This window comes from Mustela erminea, chromosome 8 (genome assembly GCF_009829155.1).
Source record: "Mustela erminea isolate mMusErm1 chromosome 8, mMusErm1.Pri, whole genome shotgun sequence".
Lineage (NCBI taxonomy): Eukaryota > Metazoa > Chordata > Mammalia > Carnivora > Mustelidae > Mustela > Mustela erminea.
Window position 1 is genome coordinate 16,357,857 of NC_045621.1, and position 17,391 is coordinate 16,375,247.

At 40.8% G+C, this 17,391-nt stretch overlaps 1 protein-coding gene across 4 annotated transcripts in view; it reads left to right on the forward strand.

Moving 5' to 3' along the window:
* PARD3B (par-3 family cell polarity regulator beta) overlaps positions 1–17,391 on the forward strand; it is a 1,046,926-nt gene that overhangs the window by 565,010 nt on the left and 464,525 nt on the right. For all 4 annotated transcript variants that reach the window (XM_032354007.1, XM_032354008.1, XM_032354009.1 and 1 more), the window contains exons 9-10: positions 3,016–3,155; positions 4,265–4,393. In XM_032354007.1, coding sequence (XP_032209898.1) covers positions 3,016–3,155; positions 4,265–4,393 — 269 coding nt within the window. The remainder of the gene's footprint in view (positions 1–3,015; positions 3,156–4,264; positions 4,394–17,391) is intronic.

Sequence of the window (17,391 nt, forward strand, 5' to 3'; positions counted from 1 at the left end):
TCGGGTTCTCTGAGTCACTTTTATGCCAGGAAAACATTTAGTCCTCAAAAAGTAAACATGTGATAATTATAATTGATAATTATTATATATAATTATATAATTGAAATTTCGCTAATTCAACATTGCAAACAGTTTTTCAAAACATACTTAATTTCATGAGGGCACCTGGGTGGCTCAGTGGGTTAAAGCCTCTGCCTTAAGCTCAGGTCATGGTCTCAGGGTCCTGGGATCGAACCCTGCATCGAGCTCTCTGCTCAGCAGGGAGCCTGCTTCCCTTCCTCTCTCTGCCTGCCTCTCTGCCTACTTGTGATCTCTGTCTGTCAAATAAATAAATAAAATCTTTAAAAAACAAACAAACAAAAACATACTTAATTTTGAAAGCATATATAACCTTGTCTTCATCTTTTCCAGTTTTCTATGCATTTCAGACCCAGATCAATGAGACTAGAACATGTGTATGCATGCATGTCTCCAGTATTATATATACATAAGCCTTCCTGTACTTCTGTGCTTTTGTTTGTTTGTAACCTCCTCATCATCCCTACCCTCACCGCAAACCTTTTGCAATCCGATGTGATTTTCAAGACTTGATTCAAAAGAAACCAAAAGCTCAAATTTTTGTCTGAATTACTATAGAATTTAATGATTACAAGGTAGTTTTAAAATACTTATTATAAAAAACAAATAACATGTACCTTTAATTAGAGTATAGGGGTTATTCTGAAAGATCCTCTGGTCAGAGTTTTGTCCCCTTTAAGAATTCTGTACTGAGAAGAAACTGTATTGACTAGGAGGCACAAATTCATCAGTGTGCTTAGCAATTAGGCTTAAAAAAAAAAAAAAAAAAAGCTATTTATTTATTTATTTATTTGAGAGCGTGAGTGAGCATGTGCATGTTCTTACATGAGTGGGGAGGGGTAGAGGGAGGGAGAGAAGAGAATCTATAAGCAGACTCCTCACTGAGCAAAGACCCTGGTGCAGGGCTCTATCCCAGGACTCCTGAGGTCATGACTTGAGCTCACTTAACCAACTGAGCCACGCAGGCACCCCTAGGCTTTTTATATAACTGTATCAGTTATGTTTTTTGTACAAATTATCCAACTACGTATAAGACATGGGGTTGGGTGCTTTGAGGATAAATAAATCAGACACAAAAGATAACCTTAAGAATCCATCAGAGGGGCACCTGGGTGGCTCAGTGGGTTAAAACCTCTGCCTTTGGCTCATGTCATGATCCCAGGGTCCTGGGATTGAGCCCCGAATCGTGCTGTCTGCTCAGCATGGAGCCTGCTTCCTCCTCTCTCTCTGCCTGAGTCTCTGCCTACTCGTGATTTCTGCCTGTCAAATAAATAAATAAAATCTTAGGAAAAAAAAAAAAAGAATCCATCAGAAAAATCTTGCCATTTGCAATGACGTGGGTGAAACTAGAGGGTATTATGCTGAGTGAAGTAAGTCAATCAGAGAAAGACAATTATCATATGATCTCTCTGATATGAGAAATTTGAGAGGCAAAGTGGGGGATTATGGTGGGTACGAAGGGAAAAAAAAAAAAAAAACCAAGATGGGATCAGGAGGGATCCAAACCCTAAAAGACTCTTAATCTCATGAAACAAACTGAGGGTTACTAAGGGGTGGGGTGTGGGGGTAGGGAGAGGGTGGTTGGATTTTGGACACTGGGGAGGGTATGTGCTATGTGAGTGGTGGGAAATGTATAAGCCTGATGATTCACAGACCTATACCCCTGGGGCAAATAATACATTATATATTAATAAAAATAATTTTCAAAAAAGAATCCATCAGAAAGCCTTGAATGCAAAAATAAAGAATATGCAATCACAGTTGTACTTTGGGAAGAGTAATCTGACAGCAAAACAGTACACTGAAGGAGAGATCAAAGAACAAAGGATCATTGCATCTGCCTAATTGGCATATGTATGCCATGCCTGCTGACCGGATATAGGAGAGGAGAGAGAGGAATTGCAAGTAGTTTGTTCAATGGAGATACCATTACTAAAAATTAGAATTTTTAGTAGAAAAATATACGTAAAAAGACCGGATCTGAATTGGAGCAGGAGATTCATAGTGAAGTTTGGAATGCTGGTGAAAATGTGTGCGTGGTCCTGTCAAGCGAGCCAACACCAGAGAGATTAGGGTCAACAAGATTCAGATGTCCTCCATGGGGGGCTGACAGTTGGAGCTGGGAGCTGGCCAAGGCTTAGAATCTGGAGAACAAACTGTTCTAGGGCAGATCCTTGAATATCTTTGTTCGTGTGGGAGGATAGTGGGTAGGAGACAGTGGTAGACATGATGTGATCAGAGAGTTAGGAAAATAATCAGAAATTACAGACATGAAAACTAAAGAGGGGGCCATTAATTTCAAGAGAACACTTGGTGAGAAGGGTCAAAGCTCGAGAGAGGGACAGATCAGAAGAGGGAAAATTAGTGGATGTGGTCATGAGTAGGTCATTGGTGGTGGAAGACTGAAGAAGTAAGATCGCAATAAGGATTCTTTAGGGCAGGGAGGTTCAGAGGAAGGGAAAACCACCTACTGGGAGAGAAAGAGATTGAGATGCAAGAGAATGGGACAGCAAGAGTGAGGGAGGGAGCGCGGGGATGCAGCCTAGAAGGAATCCGGGGTCGAGGCCCAGGTGGGGGGAGGGGCAGGTTGACTACCTGAGTGAACGCCTGACAAAACTCATGTCAGATGGCCTTTGGCTGCTCATGCTTTACCGAGAAATCGATCTCCTGAGTTTATGGATAACATGTGCCACTTCTTCTGGGGCCTCCATAAACAAAAGTGTTACACATCTGCATTGGACCCTAAAATTCACTTTGAAACCATCATGGCCTGTCAGGAACGATAATCTGTATTTGCAATCAGAACAACTGAAGTGAATTTAAAATATTTGCTGGAATGTAAACATTTTACTTATTCTACATTAGTCTAAATTAGGTAGATTTTTCTGCAGGTTTCTACTTAAGGTGACCATGCGTTTTCCTGGTCTTACACACTAGGCCCTGAAGGACTCGGTTTCACTGTGGTTACCAGAGACTCTTCCATACACGGGCCTGGTCCCATTTTTGTAAAAAACATTTTACCAAAGGGAGCAGCAATAAAAGATGGCCGCCTACAATCAGGGGACAGAATTTTGGAGGTAAGAATTGGAATTAATATTTTCAATAAAATATGTTTAAATAAATATGTTACTATTTATGTTTTTACATAATATATTGAAAATTATCACTTGTAGAAAAGATAAGGACTTTAGTTATTTAAAAAAACTAGTTAATGGGAAGTCTGACTTCTAAGTTCCCTGTAAGGTCAGTGATATAGCACATGTAACACCTCAAACTTTTCCCTGTCTTCTCTGTCTTGCTTCCACCTCTTAGAATCCCTGGGGAATTTGGATCAAATCCACAAATTTGTCATAAATGCAGTGAGGGCTAAGAATTTCCGAGTCATAACCAAACTCTGGTAACAATTTCTTTAAACTTCTCCTAGGGATGGGCTGCCTGTCTCAGGTTGATCCATACCTAAAAAGAAGGATCTGGAACTACCCAAAGCAAGAGGCTTTTCCTCCATGTATTTTTGTTTGGTAGCAATGTCTTCTTGGCCAAATATATATTGTCAACTTACCTTTCAAGGAATCTTTCTCATTGAAACTGGCTGGTTCTATTTAACTTTCTCATGGCATGGAAGCAAAACTACAGATTTTCATATCGTTCTAGATTATGAAAGAAGATATATCAAATGACTAATATAGCTCCAAATTCTAATTTCTAATAATCTATGATATCCGGGAGACTATAATTTTCTAGAAACGGACAACACTGTTTAATTATAACAAAAGACTTCCCTGCCAAAGGAATTTGCCATGTGATCATGATCCATTTTTTTTGCCTTTTTTTTTTTTTTGTATTAGGCAGAAAATGATGCCAGTTTAGCATCTGAAATCCACTTCTTTTCTATTTAAGAAATTATTTTCTGCTGTCAGTTTGATGTCCCCCTCATAAGAATGTGATATCCTAGGAGAAACTGATTATACTAACTGCTGTTTATCTGAAAAGATCTAGCACCATAATACTGATGGTCAGTGTCATACTGGTACTTTGAACATGGTTGGTTTGGGTCCCTGTGTCCAGTTTTCATCCTTTCAGAGCTTTATTGATTGTAGGAGCCCATTTGCTACTTACCTTCAGAAACCATCTAGCATAGAAGGAGGTGGAGAGTGTTGTAACCTGTTCATATGATGGCATCCATTAGGTAAATGGCAGAGATGTCACTGGGCGAACACAGGAAGAGCTTGTGGCCATGCTGAGGAGCACCAAGCAAGGAGAGACGGCATCGCTGGTCATCGCCCGTCAAGAAGGGACTTTTCTTCCCCGAGAGCTGGTAATGTTCACGTCACAGTCTCACTGAATCTTTAATGCAGAGTTTGATATACCCAGTGAATTCGTAGGAGCTGAGAGATGAGCTCTAAGCCACAGGTTTTGTTTGTAACAAGAACTGAATCACACGAAGAGTTTTTTTGAGTGGGGGGGGTGTTCCCATTTGGGGGTGTCATGGCTTTACAATCTTAATGCAGTGATTTGGACATACACCAACAGTGCTTCTGAGATACAAATTCAAAACCCTTTTAAGGAAGCAATTTAACAGTATTCAACTAAGTAAAATATACTTTGAATGTTGGACTATATGTTAGCTTTATGCAAAACATAGTCAGCAAAAATGGTCATGCGCCACCTTAATGCAGTTTGCAGTCTAAAAGGAAATAAAATACAACCAAGTCTTCAAAATGGTGATGAGGGTGATGAACAGGAACAGCAGGATGTACTAGGAATATGTTACAAGGGAATTTAACCTAGTCTGAGGGCCAGGAAGGGTGGTACCCTGAGGAAGAGAGTTTCAAAAGTCTTGTGAAAATGTATGTTCTTCGACCTACTAACTATACTTCTAGTCATCTGTCCTAAACTGATCATCAAAGATGTGGAAAAAACTCATGTACACTGATATTTTTTTTTCCTCAAGTCCCATTTATTGTAGTGATCTATCGGGTGCTGTACAACCATAAGGTATTGGTTAGATAACTAGATAGCTCTCCAGTGATATATAATAGTGATTTAAAATGGTCTGGGTGATGAACTGATAATAACATGAGAAAACGTGCATAGCACATTAAGGAAAAAAAGTAGTATATAAAATGATATGTGCAGCATGATCATATCACATTAAAATATCTTAAAACAAAAACAAAAACAAAAACAAAGAACCAGCAGGAGATACACCCAGAATATTGGAATTATGAGACATTCTAATTTTTTCATTTTAAAAACAATGAACACCTATTATTTTATTATTGATGTGTATTTAAGAAGGCTATAGAAAAATGTGAAGAACTTATATGGCTAATAACAAAAATGGAATAGATGTGGTAAAAAGGATTTTTAGTTATCCCTTTTTGAAAATTTTATTTCTTTTCAATCTGTCTATCTACATATGGGGAATAAGGTGCGTTCCCAGAATTAGATCATCAGAACCAGTGAGAGTGGGGCGCCTGGCTGGCTCAATGGGTTGAAGCCTCAGGCTTCGGCTCAGGTCATGATCCCAGGGTCCTGAGATCGAGCCCCTCATGAGGCTCTCTGCTCAGCAGGGAGCCTGCTTCCGCTTCGCTCTCTCTCTCTCTCTCTCTGCCTGCCTCTCTGCCTACTTGTGATCTTTGCCTGTCCAAAAAAAAAAAAAACCAGTGCGAGTTAGTTGAGAAAACTGACTGTAGTTAACTTGAAAAAGAGAAAGTTTAGGACACATTTTTATTGCTATCAAATAGGTAAAGGGTTTTTGCATAGAATAAAAAAGTAGACTTAATACATTTCTTCAGGTAGTTTCTTCATTAGCATAGTTATGTATTAATCTGACTAATAGTTTATTATTACATGATGTCCACTAAGTTGGAGGTTCTGGGGATACAAAAATAATTAAGACTCATATCCTGTCCTCCTTGAGCTGGTAAGAGAACAAATATTTGGAAGTGATAATGTTATGAGTTACCATAGTTTCTAACTGTTGGAGCTGTCCAAGAAGAAAACAGGCAACTTAGAATATTGGAACAGAGCCGGCCTCACTATCTGTTAGAGGTGCTCTAGAAAAAATTCTCCCATTGATAAGGTGATAAGGCCAGATAAATTCTTAGGTATCTACTCTAAGCCTAATATTCTGTTATCTATGTTTATATTCATGTTTGAATATGCAACCTTCCTGAAACACCTCTCTCATTTATTAATGCTCCTTAGTACTGACAGAACGACCCTCTTCCCACGCGTTTCCATTCCTTTCTTCTCGTTCCCATCATCTTGTCCATTTTTCCCCTTGCCCTATTGAAAGCTCTGGGAAGATCTGCAACAAAACAGGGAAGGGAAGAAGATTGGGTGGTGTGAGGTACACGTCTAGATACTAGACGCCCCACCTGCTTTTCTCTGCTTGACTCCTCCATTGCCAGCCATTTTGGAAGGCAGAATCTTGAATTTCCATTTCATTTCCTCAGTTAGCTCCTTACTTATCCTTAAAAGAAATGCTGCAGAAACTTAGAGTCCATTTTCCTAAAATGCAGATGGAATTTTCTTTCAATCCTTTGTTTATCCAAAGACCTTGGTCTTTCTCTACAAGGGTCACAGTGAGAAGAAACAATAGAAAGAGGCAGCATGTGCCTATAACAGGAAGGCCTTCACTTCTTGTCCAACTGTTTGGTTGCTGGTGATAAAAGTCTTCGAAAATTTTGGTGGGACTAATGTGCGTGTGTCAGGGATTGGAGAACAAGGAAAGAAATTTTGACTGTGTACTCTGTTGAACTATGGTCCTGGAATGAGTGAAACCCTGCATAGAAAGAGAAACATTCCAGGGGTACCTGGGTGGCTCAGGCAGTTAAGCATCTGCCTTCATTTCAAGTCATGATCCCATGACATGATCCTGGGGTTGAGCTGCTGTGTGGGGCTCCCTGCTCAGCAGGAAGTCTGCTTCTCTCTCTGCCCCTCCCCCCCAACTTGCGCATTCTTTCCTGTGCATGCTTTCTCTCTCTCAAATAAATAAATAAAAGCTTTAAAAAAAGAAAAGAAAAGAAACATTCCAGCCAACAAAAGAACCTAATAACAGAGCTCCAGCAGAGAACTCATACCCTATGAGGCCTCAGTTTCCCGTCTAATAGTTCCTTTTACCCCTTTCCCTGTGTCTTCTAGAATTCTTAACTTCACAGCTAATCCTTTGCTCTAGAAACATACCACCTCCCCTTCCCCAGGTAAGGGGAAGAGGGATGTGACGTTACCGGGTTGAAACTCTGAATGCATTCTCGATCACAGACAATTGCAGCTGGAAGTTAATGAATGTAAAAATAGAATTTTCAGAGCAAAGGGGCCAAAAGAATCAGCGTGTCCAATCCGATTCGGAGATGAGAAAACCAAGGCGCAGTGTGATGGGGTAACCTGTTGATGGTCCTGCATGGCTCGGGAACTGGAGGCATAGGTTTCTTAATGCTTGGTGCATTATCTCTGGAGTTTTCTGGAAGCTCCACAGCACACAAGGTTTCTGTGTGATCTAGAGCAGCTCATAAAATCATTCGAAGGCTCTGTTGCCTCATCTTTATCAGAGGATTGTTGTGAAGCTCTTGGCATAGTTCCTGCAAGGCTCTTGGCATAGTTCCTGGCCGATTGTAAGTCTCTGTATATGTTCAGCCAGAACTATTTTAGTACCTTCCCACACAACAAAAACACAATACTAAACTTTAGATACCTTATGGGGAAAATAGCAGGCTTGCCTGGGACTAACCATTATTTTGAATATTGATTTTTTAATTATTTATTTTAAAATACATACTGGTATCCAAAATACTAAATTAAAATACTGAATTATAAAATAAAGAAAAATTTTTTAGTCTGAAACTAAATCCATATTTCAAGCAGCCTGTATGTATTAGTTCACTCTCATTTAGTAGAATTTAGTGAGATTTGATTTCTATCCCAGAAAGTGACATCATAGGCCAAGCCCCCCCAGGGAGCATATTAAATTAATGGAGCAACTGTGAGATTATGAGTGCAAATAAATTATTTGTTCTCATTGTTTTAGTTTTATACCAAATTTGGAAAGCATGTGGTTAGTATCCCTTCTCCTAGAATTCTCTGGCAGATAGTCTGACTCTTTAAAAAACATTTGACTTCTAATTATCTAAATCTGTGGAATATTCTTTGTAACACAGCAAAGCAAAGCCTTTGAGGATTACACGCTCCGAAGTAATGTGGACCCCCAAATCCTTATGTTGAAGAAATGTGGAATGGTCTTCTTTGTCCAGCCCAGATGCTTTCCTTGAGTGCTGAGTGGAAAGCACCATCCAGGAAGTTTAAAGAGAGGTCACGTTTGGCACACGCGGCCCTGTTTCACTGGGAATCCCTTCATGGTGTGACACGCTCGGGACTATTTGAAAGAACAGAATGAAGAACAGTGTGCTATGTGACACATCTCTGTATTTTTCTTTCAAAGAAACTGAAGGTGGTACCGCTTTGGGCTCTCCTTCCTTATCGTGACTGATGCACACACTTGACTCCCATTGAAAATCCGGCAGGATGAAGGAAGGACAGCACTTCCTGCTTTTGTCTTGTTCTATCTCCTTTGAAGAAAACAAGCTCTGTTTATTGTTTTCCTGTTCTGAGGAACTGTCGTCTCCCTTCTCTGAAGCCTTGCTGTTTCAGGAGCTGGGTCCCCTCTGAACGGCGCTGCGCTGCCTAGTTTCTGACAGTTAAATCTTCCTTACTTCCTTGTTATCTTCGCTCCTTGTGAAGTCTTAACTCTTGGAGCCAAGGGAGCATGTGGTCAGCACTTCTACAGGAAGTCCCAATATAGGAAGGTCTCTCTCCGATGTGACCCTCTGTCTTTCCAAAGGCCCGAGCACCCATTTCCTGGTTATTTCTCCTGACAGGCCCGGGGAGGACTGTGCTGAATTCTTTCCACTTCCTTCCTCTGGAGCAGTCAGCTCGTATCACAAACATAGCAGCACCTTCATTCCGTCTGTGGCAGGCCAGGTTGAACATCAAGTGAGAGGAATTCGTGAACCAGCATCACAACTATGTAAGCTCTTTCTAGTATCTTTAGCAAAGGGACCGTGTTTCAAAGGCAATCTTTTCAGAATCCCGAGCTGGAAGAGCCTTTGATGTCTTCACCCCCTGACCGGGTAAGAGTTTATGAAAGAGGTGTTCCCATAAGGAACGTTTTTGCAAAAGGGACTTTGAGGCTAGTGTTGGTAACAGAACCCCAAGGTGAAAGGGCCGCGTCTCCGTCTGCGCTTGAAATGAACACGGGGCTCGGTCATCAGCGCTTCGCTCGCTGTGTTCTGCGAGAGACACGTTCGGTGACTTCCCTCCCAGCCCTGGCACCCCACATTCTTGTGTTCTTACGCACAGTGTCAGGTTAGGAAAGATCATGAAAAACGAAAGGTTTTCTATTGACATCATGCCTTATTTTTTCTGAGAGCTTCAGAGAGAGTGAGCGCATGCAAGCGAGCGAGACTGTTGTCGTGCAGGTGCGTGTACATGCGCACATGGGTGTATGTCTTCTTTCATTTACTGGGAAGAAAAAAAAAACAACAACACAGTGCCATTCCTTGGTTAACCTCTTTAATGTTTCATGTTCTGACCTGCTGCCTTATCTTTAAAATTATCCTGAAAATCGCAGCAACCCCTGGTGGGTAAAGCGAGCTGAAAAAATTTCAAATGTATTTATAATTTCTACCTGCCACGTTTGCCTGCTATTAAATGCCGGCCTCTGCCAGGAGCATTGACTATATTTCTAGCAAGCAAGATGCTGCTGCCTGGCAAGACTGAGACCCAAAAGGTAGCCAGCCACGTTTGTCATGCCGATGCGACCTTCACTTAGGAGTATTACTTTTGCTTAGGAAAAAAAAAAAAATGCTCTGTGTGTGCATGTGTGTGGGCAGCTCCCGGAAGAGCCGCTGAACTTAGTGTCACCTAGCACCACCATATTTACCAGTCCCGTGACTGCCTTTGCAAAAGCCATGTGGCTCCCATTCCTTTACTGTTTATCTTCTTAGGAAGTGAAAGATTCATACCTTTAGATGTCAAATTATTTAATATCATAAATCATGCAAGAATTTTCGTTTGAAATCTTAGATGAACCTCATTTAACTGATATATTATTTTATTCCCTTTGGCTATTAGATTCAAATGATTCCATGCTTAATTAACCAAGGTACTTAAGGAAGAATGAATATTATAGCAGCTATTTGTGGATAAGTAGCAGAAATTGAAGGATGATTTCAGAATGATTTGTCTACCTAAACCAAAGCACAGGAGTTATGTTTTGGAATTTCAATAATTATGCAGAAATCAAAACGCAGCTATATTTTATGGGTTCTCCAAATAACGCAGTTCTTGTGACTTAAGATGGAATCCTTGCTAAAATATAGTCTTCATTTCTGCTTCTCTCTGCAATATTTTTCCCTTGCTTAGTGCAAGTCCATTCAAGCAGTATTCATCTACTCCTAGTCAGGGTTCTGCAACATGAACTCCAGAGATGAATAAGATGTGTTCGTGTCCTCAAGGAGCTTCGAGCCTATGAAGAAGAGTATGAATTGGTCAAATTATTCAATGAAGTGTTACGGGGATTCAAAGTTGAGGGACCAAGAAAAGCTTTAAGATCATGACAGTGTTTGAGAAAGGTCTTGATTGAGTAGGATTTCAAAATGCAGAGCTGCAGGGTAGAAGGAAACAGCATCTTCAAGTACTCTGAGATTAGAAAAAATAAGATACCTCAGGGAGGTAGTAGGCACCCCAGCTCGACAGCTTACTGAGCAAGGGATAATATGAGAAATAATGTTGTCTGGAATAAATTGGAAGAGGTGAAAAGACATTCAGATACCTGCTAAGAGCTTGTTGTATTTGGCTATAATGTAATCATTAAGAGCCTCAGATCTGGGATCTGTCAAACCCAGGTAGAATTCTGGCTCTACCACCTATTGGCTGAACGGTTTTGATCAAGTTACTTCTCTGAACGCCGCACCCCCACCCCTGGCCCCGTTCCTCACCTCTAACTCAGCGATCAGATAATTGTCTGCCTAAGAAACTGTCAGCATTGGAGATGGGTGTAAAGTACTTAGAATGGGGCACATAGAATGCGGATCCCTGCTTTGTAGTCTTACTCAACCTCTCTGTCTCCGTTTCCTCATTTGCCAAATGAGGATAATAATAGCACCTATCTTGTAGGGTTGTTGTGAGAATTAGCTAAGCATAGATGCTAATACTTGGTGAGTGTCAAATAATGTTATCTTCTGTTGTTATTTCCTGTGCCTGGTGCACACTGTATGTTCAGCAAATATTGGGTTGACTGAATAAATGAAAGTTACACATTATTAAAGCAGTTGATACAGAAGGCTGGAAAAGGCATTGCTAAAGGCGGTGTGGCTCTTATTCTATGTCTAATCTGTATCTAATGCATTATCCTTCCTGATACAATTACTTTAAACTAAATAAAAATAATATACATAGATTTCCTCACATTTCAGAGCATTAGCATTCTCTGGTTATCACTACACAAGACAGTGAGGATAGGCAGAGTACTGATAGAATGTCAGTCAGGAGTGCCTGGGTGGCTCAGTGCGTTAAGCATGCAGCTCTTGATTTTCACTCAGTTTACGATCTCAGGGTTAGGAAATCAAGCCCCACGTTGGGCTCCTCTGCTGGGTGTGGAGCCTGCTTAAGATTCTCTCCCTCTCCTTCTGTCCCCCCCACCCAAAAAAGCCTAGAATATAAATGACAATTTAGGTAGTTTAAATTATCTGAATACATTTGCATAATCTAGTTGCACAGTTTACTTATAAAGACATAGACAAACAGTAAGTATCATTGTCTAATATTTTAAAATATTATTTTTTAATATTAAAAGTATTTTAAAGTATTTTTTAAGTGCTTCAATCTCAGTTGAAGTGGTTCTCAAACTGTAGTCTCAGATCATCAGAATACCATTATCTCGGAGTTTGTCACACATGCAAATTGTCAGGCTCCTTTCAGACCCGAGGAATCAGAAGCTCTAGGGTTGGAGCTAAAGATGTATTTTTTTTTAAGATTTTATTTATTTATTTGACAGACAGAGATCATAAGTAGACAGAGAAGCAGGCAGAGAGAGGAGGAAACAGGCTCCCTGCTGAGCAGAGAGCCCGATGCGGGACTCAGTCCCAGGACCCTGGGATCATGACCTGAGCCGAAGACAGAGGCTTAACCCACTGAGCCACCCAGGCGCCCCTAAAGATGTCTTTTAACAAGCCCTCCAGATAGTTCTGATGCTCACTTAAGTTTGAAAAATCACTGGAATAGTGGTTTTGTGTGAAGAGCATAAAGGCCTATAGGATCACTTAGTGCCTATACCTGACGAATTCCAGTTGCCAAATTTTCAACTTTATCTATTTTTGCAAACAATTTTTTGCTCGGGAAAAAAATACCCTGTGAAAATTTTAAGACCAGCTGAGTTGCGTCTTTTGGGTCACGTGCCTCTCATTTGGGCACAGGGCCAGGGCTGAGCACAATCTGGTTACTCGGCTCTATTACACCTGATTCATTTAGGCAAACTCAATTGTACTTGACTTTTTCAGGCTCGACTCGATCGTGTTTTTAAATGCCCACACTCAATTTGATTGTGCTCAAAATTTGTTGCGTGCCACCTTGTAACTTGTAGATTTAAGCATATACCAAAGAGAGGTGCTTCTAGGGCAGTTTTGAAGGTTGGGTGCTTGGTATCTGTCTGCAATTATACCTCTGTCCCTTCTTCCTTCCTCTCTCTCTCCAAGATGGGATGCCATAGGATGAGATAGTTTCCACTGACCCCTTCCATGGACCGTATTCTACCCTCCCCCATCCTGCCATGGCTGAACTCTTGGCAAAGATTTCAAAGCCCCTAAGAAGAAGATCCTCATTTTTCCACCATGGTTAGCTCTTCCTATCTATCTTGAAATTGGGGGAAACAAGACACAGAGACATTGCCCCTTACCGAAATTTACATTGTCAAAATCACAATTTTTTTTAAGATTTTATTAAAATCTTAAAAGCCGATGGAGGAAGGGCTGACCACTTTGTATACTTGTATGGCTTAATCTCTGACAGACAGAGATCACAAGTAGACAGAGAGAGAGGAGGAAGCAGGCTCCCCGCTGAGCAGAGAGCCCAATGCAGGGCTCGATCCCAGGACCCTGAGATCATGACCTGAGCCGAAGGCAGAGGCTTTAATCCACTGAGCCATCCAGGTGCCTCTTTTTGTGAGATTTCTACCTCACTGAGCTACACATCCCACCCTCTGTCAGTCGTGCTGTGTGCTAGGTGACTAGGTTCTTCTTCTTTGCCAGGTTTTTGAATGCCTTCAGTAACCCACCAGGCTGAGGGGTTAGTAGTCACTTGCTACTCCCTGGGCAGTCCTTATACCTGAAAGAATTGGACTGAACCCTTGTCAGCAAAATCTAGTCTTGATAAAATTGATGACGACAAATGCTCTGGTTCAGCATTATGAAAGCCGATGGAGGAAGGGCTGGCCACTTTGCACACTTGTATGGCTTCCAGGTGTTAGGATGAAAATACTTCGTGACTTTTATCACAAAACTGGTTTTGGTAGAGGCCAGAAGCTAGTGGAAGAAGAAGGGTTTTATGCTGAAAAGAAGGTCTCATGACATTTCAGAGGACTGGGGCCAATTCCATTCTCCTGCAGCGTTAAAGACGAAGGGCCATGAGAGTGGGCTGTCCTCTCGTGGCACAAGACACATGTCTTATTAGTGGCCGCTGTGGCCATGATTAGGCCTCCAGAAGTTAGATTAAAGAGAAGAATTTTCTCAACATACGTGTTTAAACAGCTCAGAAAAAGCAATATTGTAACCAACCACAGATTATATCCTTCTTATTACCCAGTTAGCCAAATGTTTCCAATAATTCAAGCCAGCTGCTGATAGGGAACAGCTGGATAAGAAAGTGGTTACAAAACTCGGGGGCTGACCTTGATTTGCTTAATTACCTCTCTCCCTGTGATCAGTACGTTTGCTAAGGTAGGTTTGGTGTTAAGATAAGGGAAGGCGTTCATTTTGTAAAGGATACTTAAAAGATTAAGGGGGGGAAAAGTATAGCCTTAATGGATCGTGGTTAACTTTTCCAGCTGTTATTAAAGTAAATACTGTACTTGTGAAACGGCCACTACAGCCCATTTCATTTTGAAAGTGTATTTAGAGGTTTGAACATGTTTCATCTGCCTGTTTTTCAGGAAAATGTGTGATCTTTATCATTAAAGAATATCAGCTTAAGCTTGCTACTTCTTCTTTTTTTTTTTTTTTTCCTTCCTCCTAAGGGCTGATAAAACAGAGATAGACACTTAAATCACAATCTGTTGCCACTTACCTCTTCCCATGTACCGTCCCCAAAGATTCTCTGGGCAATGACTTTTAAATGTGTTCTCATTATTTTTAATGAGTGTGCAGAACATATGACGCATAATGCACGAATAGATAGGTGCCCTTGGACTGAACTTGTCAGATGTAATAAAACGTTGAAGGAGTTAAGATGCCTTTTTCTTTAAGATATTATAATTATTTAAATTAAGATGCCCAAGTACAAATCACGTGCTCTTCAGCTCCTGTTGCTGCCTAAGTGAAGCCCCACCACTATCCCAGGTCTCTCCTTAAAAAGGATGTTTAATCACAAGTGTTAAAAAGACAAAAGAACATTTAATATTGTTATGTCTCTTTAAGTTTACCCTTCTTTAAGGCTGCCCCAATGGCAGGATATTCAATTATAAACGAGTTCAATTATGTTTCCTGGCCACTTATTGAGTTATGCGAAGGACTTTTATCACCTAGTCTTTCCGTAATTAATTCTTTGCATTTCTTAGAGGCTTAGGACCAAAGGAAGGATTGTTAAACAGCTTGAAATGTTGTTTCACTTTTTCCACCTTGCCTCATTCTCCCCTTTTCCTTCCTCTCTTCTTTCTTCGGACCCATCATCCTGCCTTTCTGGGAGCAAATAACACTCGGAGTGCTAGCTCTCTATGCCAGAATATATTTCTGCATTCTGTTTCTACATGAAAATACCAGGTGGTGATGAAGAGGAAGAAAATGGTGCCTGACATTAAATTACATTAAAATGCCAGGTGGTGATGAAGATGGAGGTATTAGTAGGAGGATGGAGAAAAATATCCCAAAGAACAGCACAGCCTCCCCTTGATGGTCATTATTTCATAAATATTGGCGTCTGTGGCTCCTGGTATATGGAACTATTGACTTTAGCACCCTGCAGGGAAGTTACAGACTTTCAGCTTAACTTGAAAGGGCTCACCTCCCTCCTCTCCTTCCCAGAAGCTACATGTTTCATGAGTAGACCCTTGACTTCCCACTGGAGGGCAAAAACACACAGAAACTAACAAGCAACAAACAAACCAACCAACAAAAAACCAAAAACAAACCCCCAAATGGCAAAACACAAAAACATCCAACCAAAACACCTTACCTGTTACTTGCTTGCATTCCATCTCCCTGAGACCAAATGTTTCTCTTCTTTGATACTCAGAGATTGGTATTCAGGAGAATTGTCAGCCCTCTATTGCCCTCTATTTCTGGATCTATATTGATGATGAAAGGACTCAATTGTTCAACAGATCCTGAACACCTACTCTTCCCAGTTTAGCTGATCAAATATTTAATAAACATTTATTGGTGCTAGATGCTTTACCACACACTGTACTCTAAAATGTATTAAGATTCCTGAACTCCAAGAACGTATAGACAATGCTGAATGTCATTAGAGATACAGGAATATGGCATACTACCTACGATCTGTGCGGAAGGTGGATAGGAAGGGAAGAGTTGTACACATTTCTTCTTTTTTTTTTTTTTTTAGTTGCACAGATTTAAGGAATAAGCTAAGACGTTAATAGTGAGCCAGAAGTTATATAAAAGGAAGAACTCAATAAGGATTTTAAAATTATGAAAACTTTCATTTATGAGATGGGATTCTGTTTGGTCCATGGATAGATTCAAAGAAGCAAGGAAAGTAGGGAGTCCAGGGATGTGGAGAAGCATGAGCCAGTGGTGGGAGGGAAAACTGAAGAAAAGGGCAGAGTACAGGAAAGGAACCTTTTGGTCGTAGTGATAATACCGTTGGGTACTTCTATGATCATGGGAGCAAAACGTGCATGCCTATAACAAGACTATTTCTAGGGATAACATAGAAATCCATCAAATTTAAGATCCATGTGATGCCCTCCTTTATGAAGTGTGTTCATAACTTTTCTGTTTCTAAGTTTTGGGTTTGGGTTTATTCCTGAGGCTTGTGTCCAACTGGCGCATCTGCAGGGCGGAAAGGTTCATGATGGTCTCCTTTACATGGCTGTCAGTTGGTTCTAGCTGTTGGGTGGGGCACCTTGATTCTAGTTAATTCTAGTTAACGAAAAGTCATCCTCCAGAAAGCTAGTCCAGCTTCCTTTTTGGACATTCTTAGAAGAACAAAAACAGAGGATGCGGGGGTTCTTTAGGTCTAGCCTTGTAGGATACACAGCGTTCCTTCTGCCTCATTCTCTTTGTCGAAGCACATCACGATGCCATTAGGATTCAAAGGATGGGTCGACAGATGCCATGACTGGCTGGAAAGAATGGCAGAGTCACACATCAAGGAGGCATAACTCACTGGGGCAAATATTGTTACAGTCTCTCAAATTCGGTTAGGAAAGCTGAAGAGAACACTGTTCTATAGCAGAATGAGTATTGGTCAGGGGGGTGAAATTCACATTACTGGCCCAGGACCGCCACTCTGGGTGTTCAAGTTTGGAAAAGTCATTTAATTTCTTGGGTCTTATCTTTCTTAATTCCTTTCACGGAGCATGTATTGAGTTCTTTTTTGATGCGAATACAGTGTGAGAGAAGCCAGAGCAGAGAAACCTGGCCCGTTTCCCCACTTTGTTGTTCAGCAACATTTTTAGTCTTGACACTCTTGCTAAACATAAACTCCTGTCCCTCTTCTTGCTATTTTTCTTCCCAGCCGATGTAGATTCACCTTTCGATGGCAGATACCCACAATCTGGGTCGGAGACTTGGGCATAAGAGTTAGATTATGGAGATGGAGATAAACTAATAAATACTAAAATTATCAAAATAAAACAAAATTGACAGTAAACAGGGAGAAGAGTTCATTTATCTACAAAATGAGGAGATTGAACTAATTGTTCTCTGAGACCTCTTCTTACTGCAGAATACTAGTCCCTGAATTTATGTGCATCAAATTTTGGTGGGATGCTCAATACAGATAGCACCTGAATTATGAATGATCTCTCTGTATACGGATAGGCCATGGGAGGGTGCCTCTGAGCATTTCTTTGCTCTA